We start from the raw sequence: 26,462 nt of genomic DNA on the forward strand, positions 1-26,462 counted from the left end.
TTAAAAGATAAACACAATTGGTTTTTGTTAAATAATTTGTAATTTCTGTATTTTATAAGTATCATAAACATTTATGCATTTTTTATTCAAAAATAAGTCATATTTATCAAATGGTAATGAATTGAGAAATAAACGTCATTTTTTACTGTATATTTATCAAAATTAAAAAAATTGCACTATTTACAGTTTTATAAAATTTGGTCCACATAATCTCCCTGCAAAATGAAACAAAATGTAGTTTTAAAAAAATAGGGGTCCATGCACTCGTTTTCAAATTAAAATCAGTTTGAATGGTAAAAATCAGTCGACAAATGCATCTGTTATGTCACAGTTTGACGTCGCGAAAATAAAATTAGCAACGTCATTACCTCCCCTGTAACTGTATCGTATGCCCTTTAAAAGTAGTCCGAATCCGATGTCAGAATATGTGTTTTCTTTTGTTGCCCATTTTTTTTTTATTTACTAGCAGCTATATGAATAATACTTTGAATATTTAGAGTTCAGGGATGGGGAGACAACTTCATTTGCCCTTTAATGTATATTTTGACGATTTATAGCTGAAAGTGACAATATCATTTAAAGGGGCCTATCAATAAGTGTCCTATATATAGTTGTATATGATACTTGAGTGATTGTTTGTTTTTTTGCTTCTAGAAATAGTATGTATAAAAAACATCTTTGTTTGCATTTAATCGAAACAAATCTATATTTCATAAAGACAAATGTACGATGCATATAAAGGTTTATGTTTGAATATATGACAAATTAAAGGGGTCATAACATGATTCCCTACACACGTTTTCCTACCGTGCTTTTAATGTTATCGACTATTTAAATTTTCATTATTTTCAACTAAGACATTTGAATATCGAACTGAATGCTAGTAGCCAGTTGAAAATTGAATATCGAATAACCAACCGACCACTAACTTCACATACATGTGCATTACAGTTTCTCTTGTTATGCATGTACCCCGACATTACACAATCAGAAATAATTTTTTAATCAGAGAACATGCAGATCCTGTAATTTTCTACACACCGTTTGAATTATGATAATGCTAATCGTTAGGCGAAACGGAGTTAAACCTGTTAGTCTCTCCTACTTCTTCCTACCTTCGCATGCTACGCCGTGCCAGCCCTTTTGACAACCCCCAGGTGGACACTTTCCTGTTAACAGATTACACGGGCCAGTCAAGCAGTAACACTTCCATTCACAATTGTCACCGAAATACCAATCGTCACAAGCTACAATACAACAAATGCATTATCGTATATTAATGAAATAACGGATTTGCTTTAGAAACATAAACTCATTGAAACGGTCCTGCTATTTTTGAGACTTCTAGATAAGGTTATCCACTTTGATAAATCTCATACACGAGTTTTATGTGTGCCATATCATCGTTAAACCTTACCATGTAGAGATGTCAAATTTAGATTATTGCTCCATTTCTTTTTTGGATAATGTGTTGGTCGTTATTTTTCTTTGAACTAGTTTGTCAAAAAAAGATCGCTGTTTTCACCTTACCATATTCTTTATTAAGGTGTCACTTCCAACTCAGGTGTCTAGAGGTCAGTGCTTGTCGTAAGATACATTTCGTTTTGTATGTCGAAGCCTTTATAAGCAACTATACGGTGCATGTGCCAAACCGTGGAGCAGGATCTGCTTACCCTTTCGAATCACCTTATATCGTTGGTTGGTTTCATGTTGCTAAGTCTTTTCTTTCGTTGTGCTTTGTGTACTATTGTTTGTCTGTTTGTCTGTTTATCTTTTTCCGTATAAGCCATGGTGTTGTCAGTTAATTTTTAACTTATTGGTTAACATGTCCCTCTGGTATCTTTCGCTTCTTTTTTTCAGAGGGTGATACATAGAGATTAACACATGGCCTTTTCCATATCAGCCTTGATATTATCCCGAGACACCCAATATCAGCCCGAGACGGAGTCGAGGTGCTGATATTGATCGAAGGATGATACCCAGGCTGATATGAAAAAGGCCATGTATTAATCGCTTTATCATATACATGATATACTTTGACAATAGTTTATGTAAGGCAAATAAAAAAATGCAATAACTAAACTGTTTAAAACTTTATAAAGAAGTTAAATTATGAATCAAATATACTATAATGTTCATTCAAAATGAGCTTCGGTCAACGAATTTTCACATCAATAAGATTAAATTTTTTTTATTTTTTTTTATTAAAGAACAGGAAGGTTAACATCAAAATAATAACTGAATTGATGTTATCAGATAATTGAGTTTCATCAATTTCTGTACAATTAAATGTCCCTTCTGGGTTGAAAAAAAAGTAAATCAGATTTAAATATTGTTTTTGGTGTTCAATCATAATGAAAACAATAATGCTTGGAAATGACACAAACTTTGTGAACAATTGAATCCTTGCCATCCGTCAATACATCCACAAATGCATTCTCCAGTCACGTGATTACATGTTGGACTTAAACAGTTTGTTGAACATGCCTGTTGACAGTCTCTACCGTATTTACCCGATTTGCATGCTGTAAAATAAAGCTACAATGAAAACGTCGAACAAACAAACATGGATATGCCACAAGCATTTTGTAATATGACTGATATTTTAGGCTACTTTAAAAATATTTTAAAATGAATAACCCTGACAGGCATTAAATCAAATGACAGAGTGTCATTTTGTAGAATGACTCAAATTTTGAAACAAAATTCAACAAATTACTTTAGTTTATGTTAATTTGTTAAATTAAAATAACCCTAAGTTTTTTTGTGGGATCCGTGCTGCTTAGGTTTTATTTATCTATGTTGTGTTTTGCGTACTATTGTTTGTCTATTTTTCTTTTTCTTTTTTAGCAATGGCGTTGTCAGATAATTTTCGATTTATGGGTTTAAATGTCCCTCTGGTATCTTACGCGCTTCTGTTGAGCTTCATTTAACCAAAAACACGATATAGTGCAAAGCCAATAATAAATGAGTTGATAAAAATGAGTTTATCTTTCAAAACGAGTTTGGAAAGTTGTCATCCTTTTTAGTAAAACTGATTAAAGACGAGAACAGATACATAATTAATCAGAAAACTAAGTTCTGCAATAAATTTACTCGACGAAAGGATAGGAACTTTGACTGTTGCTTGAAATAAAGGTATGCTACTTAGAAACAGAAACGAATTATACATGATACACAACCACTCATATTCACTCTCTTAAGCATTGTTTTCGCCATACAAATTTGTGTCTATTTGTAATGCAAAGGTATATGAATACAAGTATAAAGTAAATCATACTGAACTCTGAGGAAAATTCAAAACGGAAAGTCACTCAATCACATTAAACTAATGTATAACAACTGCCATATTACTGACTTTTTACAGATATTTTCTTATGTTGAATAAGCCTGTTTTATAGCTACATCTTCACTTCCCCAATAATTATTTGGGTCTGTATAAATCGATGGTTTAATGCATCATTAGGTAACCAATGTAACATCTTCAGACGAGATTTTACTCCAAACGATGTATTAGCAAAATACAGGACACAAGTGTAACATATTCTACCATCCAAATATTATATGAAATAACAAATAACGATCAAGTTCGTTGCTTTCAGGAATTATAAATAACATACATGATGTTTCCATCTATTTTTAATTATTCAAACTCTTATAAGCATGCTTAAAATATTCCAATTTGTTTGGATTTGCACTGGTCCGATTTTGGGGCCCTTTATACCTTTCTGTTCGGTGTGAACCAATGCTCTGTGTTGAAGACTGTACTTTCACGTAAAAAGTTTTATTTTTACAAATTGTGAATTGAATGGAGAGTTGTCTCATTAGCATCCATACCACATCGTCGTCTATCTATTTGAAATGAATTTATTATCAGAGATAAAACTGCTCTGTTGTTCGATCCCTTAATTGGGAAGTTTTTGTGAATAATATATTGTAACAAATGATGAATAATAGTCAAAGAGAAAAAATGTGCGAACCTACAAAATGCTAGATCTAGGTAAATGATTTGTTTTTCAAAATTTGTAAATTTCTGTAAGTAGTTTGTGTCATTACAAGTGGTTGATGTTGAGTAATCGATGCCGGTTTCGAAAAACCAAATGTCTTATTAAGTTTACATTTACATAGATTGGAATCATTTTGCCACATTATCTTATATCGGGTTATCTGAATGATTAGACGACAGTAATATTGAAAAGCCCGTTGAAAAAACGCCATGCCAACATTTTATCTCGCATTAAAGTGATTTCTTACTGTAAAAACACTTTATGATAGAAATACAATTGACTCATAAAAGGTAATTATAAGGACATTAGCCAAATACAATTTCCCTTTGTATCCCATATACGTATTATAGCACGGGGAATAGCTGTAGTATATATAAGGTGTCAAATAATGCATTTTTTGTTTGCAATGTAAACATTGAAAAATTACCTTTTTACAATTCTTGTCATCTTTCATGTGAATGGGTTTACCAACTGTAATTTTCGCTGTAATTTTTTTTTAATTCTCTTAAGGGTTATACCATGTCTAGCATATACGAATACATCTCCATCATGCATACATTGTATTTCTGAATATGTGTTGAATGTTGTCTTTTCTTTTCATTTGTTCCCTTTTTAATTATATTATCTCTACCAAGTGTTGTTGTGAGCTATTGATTTTCAATTATCTATTGTGACATTTATTATTGTCATGTGCATCTGATGCAGTAGATAAGATACCTTAATGGTATTGCATTCATTACCACATTGATTCATTCCTCTTTTTAGCGTTTAACTTTGTGTTAATTTTCTGTGGTTGTGATGTGCTTTTAATTTGATGTGCATTTTAAATTAAATAACGAAGAAAGCGTTTTGTTGTCACTAATTGTGCTTATGAGAAATAATCTATAATGCATGTCGCGTGATTACATCACAAAGCGATTTCAAGTTCAAGCCATCAGTATTATTATAGTGAAACAAAATCTTCAGCTTTTCGTGTAATGATTTTGTTCAATCTATATACCTTTCTTTTCTTTTGTGGAGGTCTTTACTTCTCTTGAATTTACTCTGTCAAACTGGTTCCGTATTGGTATAAAATATATTTAAAGTTTATTTATGTAACTTGTTTAATTTTGACGATAGAAAGCTTTTGTCCATCTAAAGACAATAGAATGGGAAATACAGTATACTATTCAAATTGTTTACCGTTTTTACACTCATCACCAGTCCATCCGTGTAAACAACCAAATATGCAAAGCCCAGTTTCAAGGTCACATGGACCGTGGCAATTTTCTGGGCACTTTTGATCACAAACCGGACCATACTGTGAAGGTGGACAACCTAAAATATTAAAAAGTTAAAAGAAGGAAAATATTTTTTTATACAATGTTTTTTCTTAAATTCTTAGCCACTAGACCCAATAAAGTCCAACATTTTGATAATATCGCCATTGCGTTCTTTGTTTTTGGAATCGTCGTAGATTTAAATGCGGTTGTGAAAGATAACTGAACAGGTTATTTTAACATTTATATTTTATGTCAGTTCAGTTTGTCTGTTCCCGTGATTGCTACGATTTGATCAGTTTTTTTCTTATCAAGTTTCTTATCATTTTAGTCTACTTAAACTAGAGTTTTCATTTCTATTTAGTGATCGGTTATTTGAAAATGTCGACAGCCTTAAATGCAGTAATTAACAATCCCATAAAACAATCAATATCGATCTATATATCTAAACATCTCACCATATATAATTATTTGAATAAAGTTTGTTTTTTATCTTCATTTATTTCTCACAAAGGCTACCTGTATTTATTAACCAGTTTCAATTTTATCGTACATCAAGTCTTTTGTTATGTTAATTTCGATTACATTAAATTTCTGGTCGAGTGATCATTTACCACGTGCGATTTGTTAAAGGGATGTGTAGTTCATTCATAAAAAAAAATGGATTAATGATTTTGATTCCCAATAAGGATTAATATCAAAGATATGGTGAGTAAATATTTGTTTATAATATGAACCTGTTGATACAACATGTCTTGTTACAATTAGATGATATTCATGAATATATACACAACAGAAATTACATGTAGGGAGTTGCGAGCAGTGTACATATTATTATTCAATCAGTATCAAAGAGGTCATTGAACTGACCTGACCATGCAACATATATATTTATATACAAAAAATGTCACACATAGTAGAAAAGGCTTCGATTTTCGTATTCGGTTTAAAATATTTGAGCAGAAATTGCATTTCATGTTTTATCATATTTAAAATCACCAATTTACTTATCCCTTTCTTTTGATATTTTGCGATATTTCTAGTTTTCCAGATAACCCATTTCGTGATTAAAAGCACCGTATCTAAAATATGGGTATAAGATGCATCTGCATTAATGACCCCAAAAATTATACTTGTTTCCGATTTTTGTAATTTTTGGATATTTAATTTTGAACAAAATTCCCTTATTTTCCCAAAAATTTGCCGCCAAACGTCTTCCACCAGTTTACAATAAATAAAAAGATGAAATAGTGATTCTTTTTCATTGCAAAAGTGACACTTCCCGTTTGAGCGATTCATTTTTTGTAACTTTTCTTCAGTGTAAATTATATTATGTAGTAACTTCCATTGAAATTGTTTAATTTTCCTGTTAGCTAAATTCTTATTCAAAGTTTCCCAAATGTAATCCCATGGTAGTTCATTCCCAAAATGTAAATTCCACTTCAACTGACTATTTGGAGCTGTTTTATTCTCATAAAAGTATCTAATATCTTTTAGGCATAATCTTTTGGCATCAACGACAACTCCATTTTTTATAAATTGACAAGCATTTATTATTTTTATAGGTCCATCAGAATGACTAGGTATACTAGAGTCTGTTTTTAAAACGTCAATTTGTTGAGGTGTTAACGAAGTTTAAATGCGGCTATATTGTGCAATCCAATTCCTTTTATCTTTAAGACTGTTAAAAATATCAAGGGATGTTTTAAAGGATTTATTGTTTAAGTCCCATATATCTTTAATTTTTTTTATTCAACTGGAGGCAAAATTTGCATAATATAATGCATGTCCCTTGAACTTCAATTTACAATTGCCGAAAATATTTTCTTCTAAAAGGTCCTGTTTCGTGACCGATTTTTGGATTTTCTGTAAGTCAGTCCAGGAAATTAAAAGTTCTTTATAATATTTGGACATTTGTATTTGCTTAAAACATGTAGTGTCCGAACAAGAACATATAAAAAGTCTGTATCATATTTTTCGTCTAGTGACGTTAACCAGTATTTTCGTATTGCATTCCATTTTTGTGTTTTTGAGTTGACAATACTGTACATACTTTTCACTTGTTTTGATTTAATAAAGTCCCTTAAGTTTATCATTCCTATCCCCCCTTTTTCTTTCGGTAAACAGCACACTGTTCTAGCGACTTGGTTTGTTTTCCCATCCCATATAAAGGACCATATAATATTATTTATTTGTTTTTCGTATATATCCGGGATACCTCTCATTTCAATTTCGTATCCAATGACGGACAGTACAAAGGATTTAATAATTAAGACTTTTCCCGTAAATGTGAGATCTCTTGATTTCCAAACTTCCATACAGCTTTTTTATTTATTTTTTCTAACCAAATTTGATCTAAGTCCACCCCGTATCCATGTAGTACCCATAATGCTTTCACAGGACGCTTAGACCATTTAATTTTGTTAAATTTTGGTTTTTTATTTCGCCACTTGCCTAAATACATGCCAACAGTCTTATCCATATGCATTTTAGCCCCCGAAGCATTTTCGTACAGTTTTAAAGTTTTAAATGTTTCTTCGATAGACTCCTCGCTTTTATTAAAGAGTTGAGTATCGTCAGCAAACTTATTTAGCTTTGTTTCAATAAAGTCCCCAGTTCTAGTAGGAAGTTTTATTCCTTTTTATTAGGATTGTTTCTAATTGATGCTGCAAGTGGTTCTGCTTGCAGGATATATAACATCGGGGCTATTGGGCATCCTTGACGAATTGAACGGGTTATGCCTACGAATCTAGAAGTAAACCCATTCGTATGAATGCACGTCTTAGCGTTAATGAAAAGCATTTTTACCCAACTCCTGAATTTTTCCCCAAACCCAAATTTTAATAAGCAAAAATCGATCCATTCCTATTCCGCCCTATCAAATGCTTTTTGTTGATCTAAAAATAATATCGCACCCTCCTCATCTTCTAATTCACAAAAATCTATAACATCTTGTAATAATCTATTGCCTTGAAAAATGTTGCGCCCTTTGACAAACCCTTTTTGATCGAAATCAATTATTTGCGGTAATACATTTTTTAACCTTTCCGCGAGTACTTTGGAAATAATTTTATAATCCGTGTTCAAGAGCGTTATAGGACGCCAATTTTTTATGTCTTCTCTCTCCCCAGACTTAAACATAAGCGTTATCATACCTCTGTATTGAGATTCACAGAGCAAATTGTTGTCAAAAATTTCCTTAATAACCGCCCCGAAGTCTTCACTTATCAAATACCAATACGTTTTGTAAAATTCATTCACAATTCCGTCTTTCCCAGGAGATTTATCAAGTTTCAAAATTTTTAACGGCCTTACTTATTTCATCTAAAGATATTTCCATTTCACATATTTTTTTATTTTCCTCACTTAGTTTATGATCTATATTTTGTAATAGATTTTATGCAGCATCCCATTCCCAACCCTCGGATGTAAATAATTGTTTGTAAAAAGACACTTGTTCTTCTAAAATAGATTCTATATCGTCCTTATACCTTCCGTCTGAACCTTTTTTTTCTAGTCCATAATTTTTCAGCATCCCTCTTTTTTTCGAGTTTAAAGAAGTACCCTGTTGATTTTTCGCCTTTCTCATACCAGTTAACCTTAGACCTAATTCTGACTGCCACGGCTTTTTGGGCATAATAATCTTTAATTTTTACTTTCAAATTATTTAATTCGTTTTCATTATTGATAGGATGGGTTCTCGTAATATTATCTAACCTTTTTTCCCACTCCCTTATTTGTTTTTCTGTTATGTTTAATTGCTTTGCAACTTCTATAGTTATACTTTTTATCTTTATCTTAGTTTCCTCCCACCATTCTAGATTATTTTCGAAATGATTTTTTTTTAATTTCCAGTTCCCCCAAAAGCTTTCGAACGTATTTCTAAATAAATCCGATTGAATAACTGATGAGTTCATTTTCCACGTTCCGGGACCGCGTTCTGGTTCATTCGTTTTTAATTTCATGAACACACCGTCATGGTCACTGAACGGAAAATAAACTAATTTTACCTGTTGTGATTTATTTTGAAGCTCACTACTTATAAATATATAATCAATTCGTGACCTTGAATTACCCCGGCAAAAAGTATATTGTTTTTCTTTAGGGTATCGCTTTCTCCACACGTCTATTGACTCATTATGTTCAACAAAAGTTTTTAATTCATGTGATCCTATGTCGTCTCGTAACGGCACTGGTTTTCGATCTAAATTTTTAATAAGAGCACAATTAAAATCTCCAAGAACGATATTTCTATTATTGTTACACTACAAACTCCTCAGAGTCTGAATTGACCAGTTTTTGTGCTCGACCAGTAAAATCGAGCACACATTTTACTCGACTAGTCTCGACATTGTCTCGACTGTACTTAACTGTACTTAAGTGTACTCGACTAGGTCTCGACTTTACTTAATTAGTCTGATTCAGTACTTGATGATCTTTGTGTAGTCTGAAATGGTCTTGACCAAGGCTCGACCTGTCTCGACCTGTCTTGACTAGTCTCGACCTGTCTCGACTAGTCTCGACTCAGTCTCAACCAGTCTCGACCTGTCTCGACTAGTCTTGACCTTCAAATTTAGTTTTGACTGGTGTAAATCAGCCCATCTAACTAAATTAAATATTGATCTTAAAAAATTCAAGCTTATTAGGTAGTTTGATTTATTGCTGTGAAATGAAAGAATTTAATTTTACAATATGTAAAAAAAAAATTATAATATAAAAATTCAGATAGGCATCTTTAATTTTTTTTATAACTTTTTCAAATCAACTTGGATTTTCATCAAACTATGCAGATATCTTAGATATATATCAAGCTTACTGAATCCCATTTCATTTAGTTTTTTGTTGTATTGCTGTAAAATTTAAGAATTAAAGTAATTTTGGTATAAAAAGCTAGGATTTGCAATTCGGACAAAATAGAGATAGTACACTTTAATTTTTTTAATAACTTTTTCAAATCAACTTGGATTTTCATCAAACTATGCAGCTTTCTTAAATGTATTCTTAGCTTACTAAATTCCAGGTCATTTTGTTTTTTGTTGTAATGCTGACAAATTTAAGAATTAAATTAATCTAGGTCAAAAAAGCTAGAATTTGCAGTTCGAACAAAATAGAGATAGTACACTTTAATTTTTTTTTTAACTTTTTCAAAAGACTGAGTCGAGACTAGTCGAGACTAGTCGAGACTGGTCGAGACTGGTCGAGACAGGTTGAGACAGGTCGAGCCTTGGTCAAGACCATTTCAGACTACACAAAGATCATCAAGTACTGAATCAGACTAATTAAGTAAAGTCGAGACCTAGTCATATACACTTAAGTACAGTTAAGTACAGTCGAGACAATGTCGAGACTAGTCGAGTAAAATGTGTGCTCGATTTTACTGGTCGAGCACAAAAACTGGTCAATTCAGACTCTGAGGAGTTTGTAGTGTTATCAATAAGTATGTCTTTTTCAAAAAATGATTTTCTGTCACCCGCCAGATTAGGAGCATAAATATTGTAAATAAAAATCCCGTTATTACCTGGGGTTTTAACATGCACCGAAATTGTTCTACCAATACTATCCCGTCCGGTTTCAGTAATTTCAAATTTAAATTTTTCAGAAAAAAGAATAGCTACCCCTTTTGAATTACATGATCCATGATTCCAAAAACTCTCCCCCTTCCATTCATTTTTCCATTTCGTTTCGACATCGCTAGAGCTATGTGTTTCTTGTAAGCATATAACATCAATGTTTTTCTTTTTACACCAATAAAAAACGGCATTTCGTTTTTTATTGTCTACCATACCATTGACATTTCAACTAACAATAGATATAGACATAATACAAAGTTATATAGTGAAATGATGCTTTCTTTTGTTCATTCGTTTTACGTGCTATATAATATATACATAAAAAAAAATATTTATACACAAATATATGAATAGAAAGTCTCAACAAATTTACAATCGTAATATTCTTTTCTTAGATATGACACCGTCACAGTTGACTGGGGTGAGCATACACCCGTAACCGTTATTTCAACTATAATTAAGTAAACCACTTTATTCATTTTTCCAACTTGTGAACTAGGCCGAAACCCACATGGGTTACTAAAAATAATCATGGAAATTTTGTTTTCTTCGATCAAAACTGAAAGTAAACATGTTGTATACTTTACTTTTTCATGTTTTTGACAACACATTTGCAGTTTCATCGTGTAAGTAACGTTAGTGAACAAACACAAGTTACAACAATTCATTGAAATATTAATCAATTTTACATTATAGGGTCGTAGTACATGACATAGCCCACGTGTAAAGATAAACATAGGAATTTTACAAACTGTTTAAAAATAGCATTGATTTGAAAATTGTTGACAAACGTGAATTATACAGATGCATTATAGCAATTATAACAATAAAAAAAAAATCATGTACTATATATATTGTGAATAGTTAGTTAACATGATTTTGGCATCTTGGTAACTTGCTTCTCGCTTGAGCCTGGAGTGGAACTTGAACTTCGATTACGTTTTTTACTCGGAGTTTCATATTCACCTTCACACTTTGAATTTATAAAGTCCTCAAAAATATTTTCCATCAATTCTATACCGGATTTGCTGATATGAACCCCACTTGGGTCATTCAAGTCAAACAGTGCACGGAACGGTGTTTTGTTTGGAGCAAATTCGTCCCATAGATCAATATATTTTAGCACTTGACTTTTTACACAAAGTTTTTGTGTAAAGCTATTGACAGACCTCGCTGCTGTATTTAATGCTTGTATAGAGCTGCCCTTACCTCGTCTGGGTAGAATGCTACAGATAGTAGGGTGCCCAATCAACAAATATTATCGATTTGCCTTAACGGAATAACATACGGCTATATTTTATATCATTGGAAAGAGTGGAACAATCCTCATCGAAATAGCGTTGTCGTCGATGTCTACCGTGGTCACGATTTTTTTAAATCAGGGTCAAAGGTCAGAGCAAAAATTCAAGGAAAATGCACAGTCACATTTAGATAGCTTGATTCTCCTAGATCTATGCGTTTGGAGCAAAATAAAAACAATTAATTTATAGAAAAATATCTTTTGTGTCTACATTTAGAACTTATTTTATATTTTTATCCCCAAAAATGACTTTAGATTGACTTTTTTGCATGTAGGGTGCAAATTTGAAATTTTCAAACAGCTGTTAAATAACAGTGACCTTGACCTATTTCAATTTCTAAATTTGTTATTTTTGTATTCAATTCGTTACAAGTAATATCTAAAGACGTTTTTTAGATCTTAACTTTAATCTCTTGTTGAAAACAAAATGTGTTTTTCACGTCTTTTGATAGTAAGGTGTTCGTCAATTTCAAGGTAAATATCAAAATTTTTTATTGGGTGCGAAATAGTATATATAAATGATTTGTTCCGAAATTAACATCGAACTTGATTGAATTTAAAGCTCTGTGTATAACTTTGCTTTGAAGAAGTAAAAATTACTGCAAACAGAGAAAAAGAGGGGAGGGGGGCAAAAGTTATGAAAAAAATGTCTATTAGAACAGGTAAAACACCCCTTCTTACGTATACTAAATGAGCAACAATTGGCTATAATGTTTATAAGTATTCCAAAAATGTAATAAGGGAGAGGGTTATGTACAGCACCGATGTTTTTACAAACAAATGCAAACAAAAAAGGCGTAAGAAACCAAAGGAACATTAAAAACTTATAAAATGAAAACAAGCAGACAACAGTATTGCTAAAACACACACACAAAAAAGATCAAATGCAAATAGAAAATTATGATCGAGGCTAGTATTTCCTACTACGTTCTATGGTCTCCTGTAGTTTTAGCCCATCAACCATGCCAAGGTCAGAGAACATATGGCAGGGTTTTTTTTTAGTTTTTTTTTAATTTACATATCTTTAGGAATCCCCATTAGAAAGATTATTACTATATTTCCAACGATATCAAAATTGACTATATGTTTTATTTATTGTTTAGTAAATATTATGGACTTCTTAATTTTCATTCGATAACTAACAATGATTTATAAGGTACATACAGAAAATGAAATCTTATGCATCGTCATCTTCGTCGTCATCAATGTTACTTACTGCAACCAGATGAGTATTTACATTTTGACATATGTCATTTGCCTGACATGGGCATACATCTGTACAGGATAGATTTTGTCGAAGCAAATGCAACCCTTTAAAAACACAGATTCCCCCTCACAAGTACAAACTAGTCTTGCAGAAATTCGGATGACATCTGACCTTCGAGATAGACAAGTCATTTTTCTTTTCCCATTCGAACTGAAGAGGAGAATGCTAGGTTAGTTTTGCTATTTTGGAAGATATCTTTACGTCTGGAGTGAAGCGCTTATTTCATATTGTTTAAAAGTAGATTCACAAGTAGGAAATTTGACAAGGGAGAAATTTTAAATTGTAGCCAATTAAACGCTCAATTTGTTTAAGCACAATGATCTATTTTTAGTTTTGACTTGAGATCATCCAACCTAACAACAAGATCTCGAGCTGCATTAATCGATTCATCGATGTCACAATAAGAAAGATTTGACAAATCGGTGAAATCATCTGGGTTGTCCTTTAAGACTTATAAACAGTGCGCCTATCGATCCTAAACAGGACCGATTACATTGTATCGCATCATGTAACATCATGTGCGACTGGTACCATGTTACAGGTGGCAAACCCGATACTTTTACATGTGTCATGGACAGGTAAATAGCGGAGCAAATCTTGTGTGCAAGCTATATTGCCAGTTTGAAACCATAGCTCATGCAAATCACAAAATACTGAACTCCGAGGAAAATTCAATCGGGCAGTCCCTAATCACATGGCAAAATCAAATGACAAAACTCATCAAAAACGAATGGACAACAACTGTCATATTCCTGACATGGTACAGACATTTTCAAATGTAGAAAATGGTGGATTGAACCTGGTTTCATAGCGCTAAACCTCTCACTTGTACTTATGAACCCATAAGATAAGAACATCTGTATCTTGTGACTTTTTTACTAATAGCCTACTCTTGATTCCTTTCACACCGAACTCTTTGTCTACATGTATAGCATGTACAATCATGCGAGTATCTACTTCATCGGGCGTACAAAATAATTCTTCAAACCTGAATACTCCGTCTGAGCTGGTTTAGGGTCCTTGGAAGTGTTAAATAGAATATGACTTCTTCATGTATTATAGTAACTGTTGATATACCATGATGCCGAACAATTAATTCAACAAGAAATCTGATTAAGGCCTGCTGGTTCTCACTGACCCAAAGAAATTTTATACAGTCAGGCATTTGACGACCTTCTATATATGCCCTGAAACACTTTACAGACGAACAAGAACTTGATTAAGCTTTAAAATAACTGCAGTTGTGTCTGCTAGTGTAAGATTTATAGCAAGAATGACAGTACAACATTTTGTTATCATCAGTACGAAGATAGTCTAGGTCTGAAGCATCGTGCAATATACTAAAATATACATGATCTTTCCGTCCTCCCATAGCCTCGATAAAGCTTTAGTGTTAATTCCTCGCATATTAATAGGCAATTCAGTAGAAGAACCATGACATACAAGTTATAACACACTTCTCCCATTGTATTTTAGTCCTACTTTGCTTAGGGTTTGATTAGCATAGTTTAACAGGACTGTGAATGTGTGCCATATTCCGGGTCTGAAACGTGACCGAAGGATTTGTTTTGTATATTATAATTATAACAAAACTATCAATTAAAAGAAAACAATTAAAGTTATAAAAACCAACAAAATGATATTTCAAGTTACAAAACAACGATCTTCAAACAAACTGGACTATCAAAAACAAACAAATTGGCCATACAACAAGTAAAAAAAAGAAATGAAGTTAGACAAGTGACAATTGTCCTAGTTAATGACCTAATAGTGTAAGCTACAAATCGATTAACGGCACGAGAAAAGGCGTGTTTGAATCAAGACAAAATTATCACTAAATTTGTGTTTTTAATTGCTGTTTTCTTTTCACCGATTAACATTACACGAAATATATTTGGCACACATATGAACCATGTCTTATTGATGTAATCAGAGTAAAAATCCCGTGAAAGTAACACGTAATAAAATTGCTTTCGTTGAAAATGTTGTTAATTTCAGCTATAAAAATAGACCTACTAAAATCATGAAATACTTATACTTAAATTATATAAATATTTTTTAGCTTTCCTTATATGAATAATTTGATATTTAAGCTAAATGATAAGTACAATTTGAACAAATAAAACAAAGAGGAATATTTTTATTTTTTGTGTTGAAGATGACCTGTACTGTACAGTATCTTTGGGTACCATAAGAAACAACGTAATTTTGAAAAACGTGACCACGGCAGCATACGACGACATTCATGATTAGAAAATATAATGATTTTTCAACAGTTTGCATCTAAATTTAGCCGTATGTTCTCCGTTAACTTAAACTCGTTAACTAGACGTCTTTTTCGATACTGGGCACCCTACTAAGATACCAATGCGTGCATTTGGGTATTTGGTTTTTAATGTATCTAATAGTCTATGCATGTCGTAAGGTTTGCTGTTATTTGCTCGGTGTCACTTCTGTACTTACTGATGTCATTTATCCCTAATGATAAAATCACATTAGCAACATAGTCAGAATTTACTATATTGTCAGATTGACAAACAAGTTTATCGATTTGATCAAGGGTGGTGCCTGATACCGCTATATTATTAATACTTGGGTCCTCAATTCTAATGCGACTGCAATTTGATGCACCAAATTTTTGGTTTTTTTTAATAATAATCCTAATGATATCATACAATGCAATGTAGATCAAATGACAATTATTTTTAAAAACTTTTCAATGTTCTTGAAATGTTGATTCATTTATATCCTATGGAACCAATGGATTGAGGAAAACTTGCATTTTCGTGGATAATTGATTTAATCATAGCGCCAATTCACAATGTTGAACATTTTAGTTCGTGGTTTCCATTTACATGATTTACCCAAGTAATCCAGGCAAATTGGTATCCATGGAATAAGAATGATTTCACAATCACTGTAGATTTGACAGATCCCTTTTAAAATATAAATTTCATCTTCACTGCATGCCAAGTCTTGAATTTGTAAAGCAAACAATTTTACAAAGCAAAACATGAAAATATCAGAGAATAATAATTACAATAAATCGATAGAACAAAAAGGTTTTGGCTGTTCAAAAGTCAAATTTAAATTTAACCACACACCTAGAAGCATATAATCATACTAATATGAAGAACCATCTTTAACAAAGATATCAGACACCCCTATAAGTTGGCATGTTCATAATGTTTATGTCTTTTTGATCAAATTAAAATACACAAAATTTGACGTCAAAAGTCTTACAATTCTGAAAGTTAAGCACACACCTATGTCTTTCAGAAATATATATACTAATATATTATATGTTTTGGAGTTAAGTGTGACGTCTATTTTTACTGACCTGATGCACAATTTTATTTAGGGGCAAGTTCGGGATTTTCGTGCTGCGTTGAAGACTAATAGATGGACTTCGGCTGTTGTCTGGTCTTTGGTTGTGTTGTTGTGTAATTTCTTTGACATATAACTAATTTCCATTCTCAATTTTATTTTTCTCAAAGATATGTACAAGAGCTTGTGAAATTTGAATAAAATAAAACATGAACTCGTACTTAACTAATTGAGAAAAAACAAGAAAAACAAAGTTCCTACAACAGATGGAACGGCCAAGGAGAACTTATCTAGCACAAATTTAACAATTAGAGTAGCACACCTTTTTTGGAGATAATTTATAACACATCTGTTGACAAGTTATCAAAGTCGATATACATTGTTATCAAATAATTTTGCAGCATTATATTTTGTTTACATAAATATTTACATATAGATACTTAAAAGTAATCAGTTTTGTGTTACATTAAAATTTGGCATTCATGGCAGTAGTGTCTTAATTCATCATAATAATAATATAAAAGTTAGACGATTTGCTTATTAATCGATGTAATGTTAAAAAGTGTTAACCCCTTTCATATGCAATTATGGACCTTGTTGCCATGGTCACAGAAGTAAAAATGTACATATGGGGGTTATTTTGTCAATTGAATTGATTTTCAACCTTTGTTAGAACTTAAGTTAAACCAATGCTTGTTTTCAAGTTTTTGTTAAGGTGTCAAATTTTTATAACAATGATCACACATATGCATAGTATGTATTAATAATTCTATTTTAGTTTATCAATATTCAAAAGCTTTGCAAAATGCTATCAGAAAAATACTCACCAATAATCCCAATTTCGCATACTTCAAGGTCAAATGATAAACCTTCGAGTGTAGGTAAATAAGTCAAATATCTGAAAACTTCATTGAAATGGATTTCTTTAGGCAAAACATTTTCGTTATATAACACGATTCCATCTGTCCAGATGCTTGTATTTGAAGCATAAACACTATGAATACCATTCTTTGTAGTCAATTCTAAATAAATAAAATCGAACTTATGAAAAGATTTTTTTTTTGTATAAATTAAAATGAAGTTTGAATATAAATCATAATTGACACAATAATACATGCTGTCGAACTGTGTTTATTATTGAGTATCACGAAAATGATAGGACAAAGGTAAACGTTGCAATGGGGTACCCAAATGAAAAAAAATCAAATGAAGGTTCTGTTTTGGATAGGTGCATAATGAAATGGTACGGGAAATGTAAACAGTTTTAAGTGGGTAAAATTGGTTGACGCTTTTTATTAATTAACGATTGCATGGTGCAGGATAATCTATGAAAAAACATTATTGTTAAATCGAGATATCTTTTTATTCAGTTCATTGCGATATATGCGACCATTGAAATCAACAATTATTTGATATTTCAGTTATAGGACCTTACATATATTATGGAACGCACTGGATTTATCTATGATTTGAAGTTCATCTTTACAAGCCCTTTATGTATTGAATTTCATGCTTTTTATATAAGCAAAATGCTTTGTTATTAATATACTATTACGAATGCTTTTTGTGTCTTTTCATATATCTATAGGACATCTAGGAACTACAAGTTCGGAGTATAGATATGGAACATAGTGAGTGCAGATTGTTAAGATATGACTGTAAGTGGTTAAGTAACCAGCATAATTGTAGACATTAGTTTAATAGAACGACACGAAGAGGTCCAAAGAGCAAAGATTTCTCAACTGGTTAACATATGTGATCTTGATATTTATTTCACCTTTATTGCAATCCGACTGTTTTGTTATTCATAATTTTATATTAAGTGTGATATATATTATCGTCGTATTTGTAGATCTTGTTTTGACAAGCAATTTTGCCTTTTATTGCTGCTCTCTATCTATCGTAGTTTTTGCAAAAGTTCATAAATTGGGTTAAAAATTTAATCAATGGAGTCAGTTGACAATTTTGGCTACAGAAAAGAGAAGATGATGGGTCATGAATGCCAATTATTAGAGATCAAATGACATTGACTTATTTGTTTATCTTATGTTTGCCAAAAATAATTTGTCTCAATCTATTTTAGGTGTGAAAAACGCTATACAAGTAATAGGTAAAAATCATTTTTTTAATGCACAAACTCTTATTTAAAAGAGTATCAAAACATAATATGATATTATCTAATCAGTAAACATAAGTAAGTGGCGGCCTTGAAGGGGTGGGGTGTTCCGGGGGTTGATCCCCCTTTTTTGTTTGACTTCTAATACTTTAGTATGCGAACATATGGTTGGGACAACCCTTTTTATTTGACTTGAAAGTGTTGAACCCTCTTTTAAAATTTCGCTTGAGTGTCACCTGATAAGTGGAAAAAAGGCTCGAACATACAAAAATAGATTAGAATTGGGTTGTTTTAATGAAAAATAGATATAGATTCCAAGAATCAGTACTGCACTTTGAACACCACAATCAACTGAGTTTTACTTATTGCCTTTGTGAAAATAAGGGCGAAATGAATGATTTTTTGTTTTATTTTAATCATGGTTCGTAACTGTTATAGTATCAAAATAACTGTATAAAATATCCTTTGAAGCTTTTTTCACTGATCTTTGCGTTGAACACGTGTTCAAGGAGATTGTTCTATTTAGTTTATATATTAAAGTCTTTCGTTACTTTAAAATCGATTGATTGCTTGTTAGTGTTTAACGCCACTTTTAAGTGCCGCTTTTGGACTATTTCGTGGCGGCCAGTTTTTACTGGTAGAGGAAGGTGGAGGGTCCGGAGAAAACCACAGACCTTCGTTAAGGAAAATGGCAACCCGTATATTTTTGAAGCGACAAAGTCAGAACAATAATTAAATAAGCTAAAATAGATATAATCGTCTAGTAGGTTTAAAGTATCGAGTTGGTAGATATTGGGTACGAGTTTGCGAAGGTACGAGTTGACATGGCTCACAGCTACCTCGTGTTCTATTTTATTCTATATTTGTATTGCTACACTTGAAACTAAAATTTAAAATCATACAAGACTAACAAAAGCCAGAGGCTCCTGACTTGGGACAGGCGCTAAATTGCGGCGGGGTTAAACATGTTTATGAGATTAACTACATTTCACAACTTAAGAAATGTAGATATTCATGTAACGAATGAAGAAAATACGTTAACAAATTAACAAATTGTGTTTACACATTAAGAAATTATATTTCACAAATCAAGAAATGTAGAAATTCATGTAACGGATGGAAAAATACATGTTACAAATTAAGAAATTACATTTTACAAATTAAGAAATTGCATGTTACGAATGAAGAAATTGCATTTCGCAAATTAAGAATTGTATATTTATGACAGATATTCCCCATAGAAATGGACATTAATAACGTAATAAAGGAAAAATGGAATTAACTATGTTCTATTTCTATTATATTATAATGAAACAATTGTAGGTGACAAAACTACTAAATAGTGTGATAAAAGTCTCCTTACTTTGTGAAGACATAGAAAAGATAAAATGTTAAAAAACATACCACCTAATATTATATAAATTCCTGTCACAATGCTTTCTTTTTTTAGGTCAACCTGAAATTTTACATTATGTCCCTGTGTTCTTGAACATGATATCTGATATCCATCATTTGCTTTATTCGCAGGTGCACTACCATTTGGATATTGCGAGAATAAACTTCCAGTTGCCATATTATCTGTAATAAAATATGTATATAGCATGAATCTTTTTATATATATATTGATGTCATGGTGATCGAAGTAGATATCGCATGTAAATCATTATTGACTTCTAATGGATGCATGCTTGTTTTTTTCATTTACAAGAGTTTCTTGTTTTTGCTTTTTAAGGTCTTTGTTATGGATTTGTTCTACCGCAACACGTATATTGTTAATAATTATTATCTTACTTGATAAGATATTACTAAAAATAGACAGTCTTGAGGTATTTTAACACACTCTTAAACAAACGCAAAAGTGTCTGGAATAACTACATTTTCCTGAACTTAACTTCCACCGGCATTGACTCAGTAGTACATATTGCAATATCCAGCAGTATTATATATATATTTATCAATTGCAAATCATACATTCTGGTAATTTTCAGTTTAAGTTTATAGTGAAGTTTAAAACATGAATTGCTGATAAATAAATTAAACCAGGTGCAAGCTATAATTATTTTTATAAAACGGACTCGGTTATTTTCCCCATTTCTAAAAAACGGATAATATCTAAAACAATTTAATTATTTTTTAAATAGTTCATTGTACTTGTATTAAATATAAAGGCTTCATGAAATATTCTAAATTACTTATTTTAATTTTCACGTACGGCATTATGTTCTTAACAAATGGGATTCTATTGGATTGATTCATTAAAATAATTGATACTATTTGAAAAGATGAGTAGCTTGCAAGTAGTTAGAAACAGTTTTGATTATATAATCATACACTCGTGTGGTTACGTTCAATGATAAATGTCAATTCCTACATATTAAGAAAAAGCGCTTTCAGTAAAAAAACTGTGTTAAAATCATCAAATATTCTAGTCTCATAATCTGATACGTCAGACGCTTGTTTCGTTTACATGTAAGACTCACCAAGGTTGTTTGAATCAAAGGTGAGGTTAAAATAGACTGATATAAAAAGATATTTCCTAAATAATAATTTAATAATAAACAAATAGTTATTAGTAAATGAAATTATTTTTGAAGCAGTAACATGAAATTATTCACTTAAAGGGAAGTACATTTATTTTATGTACATCTCTAGACATGGAGCAAATTTCAGCTCAACGTAAGGACTTATTTAAACCTCCATTGAGTCAGTTTACTCTTATATGGATAGTGCGTTCAGTTTGAATACTTCTATTACTCATTTATTATCACATTTCTTGCATAGATGTGTGAAATCTATCACTAAAATTTTGATGTACTGGTCTAAAAATTAAAAAAAATGTGAAAATGAGAAATTGCGGCATGGTGATGTTTTGCTCGAATTGCTGTAAATGTCGTGTTACGTTATATAATTTTTTTCTAAAACAATTGACTGATTATGAAAAAACTTGATAGGAATGCTTGAAATAGCCAGTTTTAAAAAGGAAAAAAAATAACATTAAGTTTATTCAACAAAATCATAGAACGTCACATCCGGTTGCATATACAAAAAAGGGGAAGAAAAAAATTACCTTGAATTTTGTAGAAAATTAATCCTACATTTTATTGCAGTAAAACAATTCTGAGTCATAAACATTTATCTTGGGTGTTTCAAAGCACAATTCTTTTTTTTTTTTGTGTTTCTATACATGGTTTACATGGTTACTCAAGCTTGTGTACAGGAAATAAAAGGGTAAACATGTTTTACTTTGAATGATGGTTATTATCTTTTATACTGCAATCAGCTATTTTACTATACAGATAAAGCTATACGTATAAACGTTAGCTTTATACGTCAATGACCTCAACTAACATATAAGCCCCGCCTTCTTACCGGAACTGCTGTATTTCATCAACAACGTCACGTCACAACCATGACAACATGTAGTAACAATGGTCATACTTTTATGAATTTAAACTTGTTATGTCTTCAAATTGGTAATTTATATACCATGTTTATTAAATGTAATTAATTAAGTTCGTTTTCCCTTTATAATTCCCTAAAATGTCAATGTCTTACCGCCTGGACTACGCTTATAGGGAAATACCCAAAAATGGTACACCAAGAGGGAAATTCCAAACATTTCTTTTTTAACAATATTTGTTACATATTTTTTTATTTTTTTTTATTTTCTATCGATTTCAGTATAAAGACAATATACGTATAGTGTCTTGAAATATGAAATTTATTTGTATTCGGCACGAAACGGGAAAATGCCCGGTATAACCTCGCATTTCCCCCGTTTCTAAGCCTCGTACAAATACATTTCATATTTTAAGACACTTTACATATTGTCTAAATATGCAATGATATGATCCATAAAGTTTCTGGTCTGGGTATTTCTTTCAATAAAGATGGAACCATGTTCATCTAAATGTTCAAGCAGATGAATGTTTCAATTTACACAAATATTTAAACAAAATAAATGAACCATTAAAAAAATCGTCAATTGCTTACTTTTCGACTATTGATAACAACAAAGCCTTATTTTCCTGGTACATTTGATACCTATTTACACCACTGGGTTGATCTCACTGCTGGTGAACGTTTAGTCCTCGATGGTATTACCAGCCCAGTAGTCAGCACTTCGGCATTGATATGAACATCTATTATATGGTCATTTATTATTTTTTTTTTATAAATGTTCTGTTTACAAAACTATGAATTTTTCGAAAACTAAAGATTACCTTAGCTGTATATGGCACTTTTTTTTTGGAATTTAGGTCTCCAATGCTCTTCATCTTTTTACTTGTTTGGCTTTATAACTGTCTTGATTTGATGAGTCTTTTGTAGACGAAATGCACGTATTAAAAAATAATCCTGGTACCTTTAATAACTATTTTATAATTTTATATAAGACAGCATTGTAATCAATTGACGTCAAGGCCGGCCGTTATCCAAAATCAAAAGATTATTCATAACTGTGGTAAAATCTGTTATGTAATAGATTACAAATATGTACAAATACTTACACTCGTTACAATAGAGTCCAGTGCGTCTGGGTTTACAACCATCAATACAAACTGATGTCTCACTATTGCAATTATCACCCAAACAGTTGTCAGCATAACATCCCCAAACACAGGAACCATTTACAATGAAGCAATGGTGACCTACACAGTTTTCGGGACAAAATTTGTCGCAGTTACTTCCCCAATAACTCATTGGACAACCTGAATTTTATATGACACGTACAATTAATATTACAAAATGATCAATATACAATCATAATATTTTACATTAACCATTACAGAAATAATTATTTTTTCAATTATCAAAAAGCATGTTTCATCATTTTTTTTTGTTTCTATAACATTGAAATGAGAAGATACAAAGTTGAGCAGTGCAAATTTTTTTAAAAACGATAGACTAACAATTAGTTTTACCTCGGTCAAAAGATAAGAAAATACATACATTCCTTTTTCTACACGCACAAAACTATTGATTATATCCGTTGCGAATTGACTTCATGACATACCTGTGTTTTACATGTAAGAAGGAACAAATATGTATACCGTTTATCACATGAACATACATGTAGAACTGATATATATATTTGACTTTTACTAGAAGATGCACGTGAAATTGGGAGTTTTTGAATAACGCTGGCAGTACGTCGACTGAGCATGCACGAAAGCGTTTAATGCGGGGTTCACCCATTGCCGATTATTGCTCCCATTTGAGATCAGACAGCGATACGAAACGAAACGTGAAAACGTGGGATTACTATCCTCAATTATCTGGAATGTCCTATCATTGTCTGAACGCAGTCGTTTAATTTCGTAACAGATTCCTACGGGTCGGGAAGGGTCCGAATAGTTCGGCGAAGCACCCCGACAGTTAGGTGCGTCCCGTAATATTCGGGGAAACTTAGCCGATTTAATCTAGTCGGATTACAATCCTGCCTATGTCGTGACAGATTCTGCTGTATCGGATCAAAATCCTAACAATGTTCTGTGTATTCTGGACGGTGTCCTGTGAAACGTGAATGATCTGGAGAATGCTTTTATTGCTGTTTTTCTGCCGATTGAGTCCATATTGCATCCAGATCTTGTGAGGATTGCGAACCGTTTTTGCCGAAACAGTTCTGGAACAGTCCCGTTATTAATACGAAATTCGTCAATCATACCCATGTCAGAGTCCCGACAATTACAGAATACAATACAACTGAGACCAGACAAAGCCGTTTGCAATGCGATAGAGCGGACCTTAATAGGATAACGTTCCGACAGTACCTGCTCATCCCGATTATGCCGACAGTTTTCGAACGGATAACTTCCGTCAGCGTCGGTTCACTGTCTGGTCACTGTCTGATCTCTGTCGGATTACATTCGGTGGAATCGGGACGCAGTCGTAACATACTCGGTCGAATTTTACCTGGCGAAAGATATAAATTGGATAAGAAGCCGATTGAGAATGGGATTATCGGGATAAATTCGCTTGGAAACGGTTGAATATCGACGCTTCCTGAACAATATCTGATTGTTGTCGTGATTAGATTATTTGCTTTTCAAAATTTTAATTAAAGTTTGAATTTTCATCCACGATTCACAGGATCTTGATCAGAATTTTGACAAATTTTAATCGGGAATGGTCCTGTCAAGGACGGCAGTAAAAATCGTTAATGTGTGAATCCAGCTTAAGATATCGATCGGTCTCCGAGATTAGATCTTTTCTGTAAAATTGGAAAAAAGATTGTTCCGAAGACAAATTCAGGAAGTACAAAGCACTACATGTGAACGTCATATCACAAATATCTTGGACTTTGTATGGTTTCAGAGTTGTCATGGCTCAAATGAAATCGGTCTCTTCCTATTACATGTTTTACGAAAAATTAATGACGAAGAAAGACCCAAAAGCTTCTTCAATTGTATTGAACTCTGCCTACTGTTGAAAAATGTATATTGACACCCTTATAATTTTGTTGCTTTTTCCGTTGCCATCTCAAAGACGTGTAACCCTTATATAACTTGACTTATATCACTCTTATGCTTCTTTGGGTTTTAATTGGTGTCATGATAACGTTTTAACTGCCATTGATAATCCATTAGAGAGATTCAAACGCCAAACCTTCGTTTCATGTCCGCAATAACTTTGTACACAGTATTAAAAAAACAACAAAGAACTTAATCGGATAGCCATACAAACATCTAGAAAGCAACAAGTGTGAATGAACATTGGATTAAGCGAAGTATCAATGTCTATGTTGAAATCGACTAACAGTTAATTGTACTTTTTGCTTGTTTGGTTATATATTTCTAAGTATTTTTTGTCATGGCGTTGTCGGTTTCTCTTCCACTTTTGAATATTTTCGTTGTATTTATTTTCTTTATATTATACGCGTCATGTTTTTAATTATTTAAAAGTCATCATGTAAAAACATTGAAGATTGACAATAAAACAAATCTATTAAGGCCGTACGGTGACCTGTAGTTGTTAATGTCTGTGTCATTTTTTTTTTGTGGATAGTTGTCTCATTGGCAATCATACCACATCTTCGTTTTTATGTATACTATTACTATTGTGTCAAATTGATATTATGCTAAGACAACATTTAGTTAATCACAACTGAGAATTGTGAAATATTTTGTCAGGGAGTGTCTTATATTAGGTCTTATAGTCAAAACTGTGTATAAATGCAAATATTTTACAATTTCTAGTTAGTTTATTCACAATTATTCTAGAAATAGTAAGAAGTCGACAATAGCAAAGAGGCCGTACATTATCAAAGTCTATATATGACTATTTGTGTCATGTGATTGTTGTCTCATAATTTTGATTTTTTTCTATTGTGTAATATGGATACAACTTTATGTAAGCCTTTTGGAAAATACAAGACATTTCATCTCTATTCTTGTGGGTTAACGTATCATTTTTTATAGCAAATCTTGTATCTGTCTTGTCACGGTAATCTTTTTTTGTATTGACGTAGTTATATACCTACATATTTGAACTCAAATTAAAATATCAAACTTATATACAGGTTTGACTATGAACATATTCATCCATGGGAAGTTCCGCAATATTCTTCGATGGATTCATTGCGTGCAGACGTCATTCTTTTTATTGTAAGGCATAAA

General features: G+C 31.9%; 2 protein-coding genes across 4 annotated transcripts in view; both read right to left on the reverse strand.

Annotated features, from left to right (window-relative positions):
- LOC139489619 (multiple epidermal growth factor-like domains protein 10) overlaps positions 1-26,462 on the reverse strand; it is a 297,206-nt gene that overhangs the window by 200,999 nt on the left and 69,745 nt on the right. The window lies entirely within an intron of this gene.
- On the reverse strand, positions 1,093-20,419 carry LOC139520666 (multiple epidermal growth factor-like domains protein 10). Its single transcript, XM_071313524.1, has 5 exons — positions 20,251-20,419; positions 17,558-17,752; positions 5,190-5,324; positions 2,388-2,525; positions 1,093-1,247 (listed from the first exon to the last, which is right to left on the reverse strand). The coding sequence occupies exons 1-5, from the start codon at positions 20,417-20,419 to the stop codon at positions 1,102-1,104; spliced, it is 783 nt and encodes a 260-aa protein (XP_071169625.1). The 3' UTR covers positions 1,093-1,101.

This window comes from Mytilus edulis, chromosome 1, assembly GCF_963676685.1.
Source record: "Mytilus edulis chromosome 1, xbMytEdul2.2, whole genome shotgun sequence".
Taxonomy (NCBI): Eukaryota; Metazoa; Mollusca; class Bivalvia; order Mytilida; family Mytilidae; genus Mytilus; species Mytilus edulis.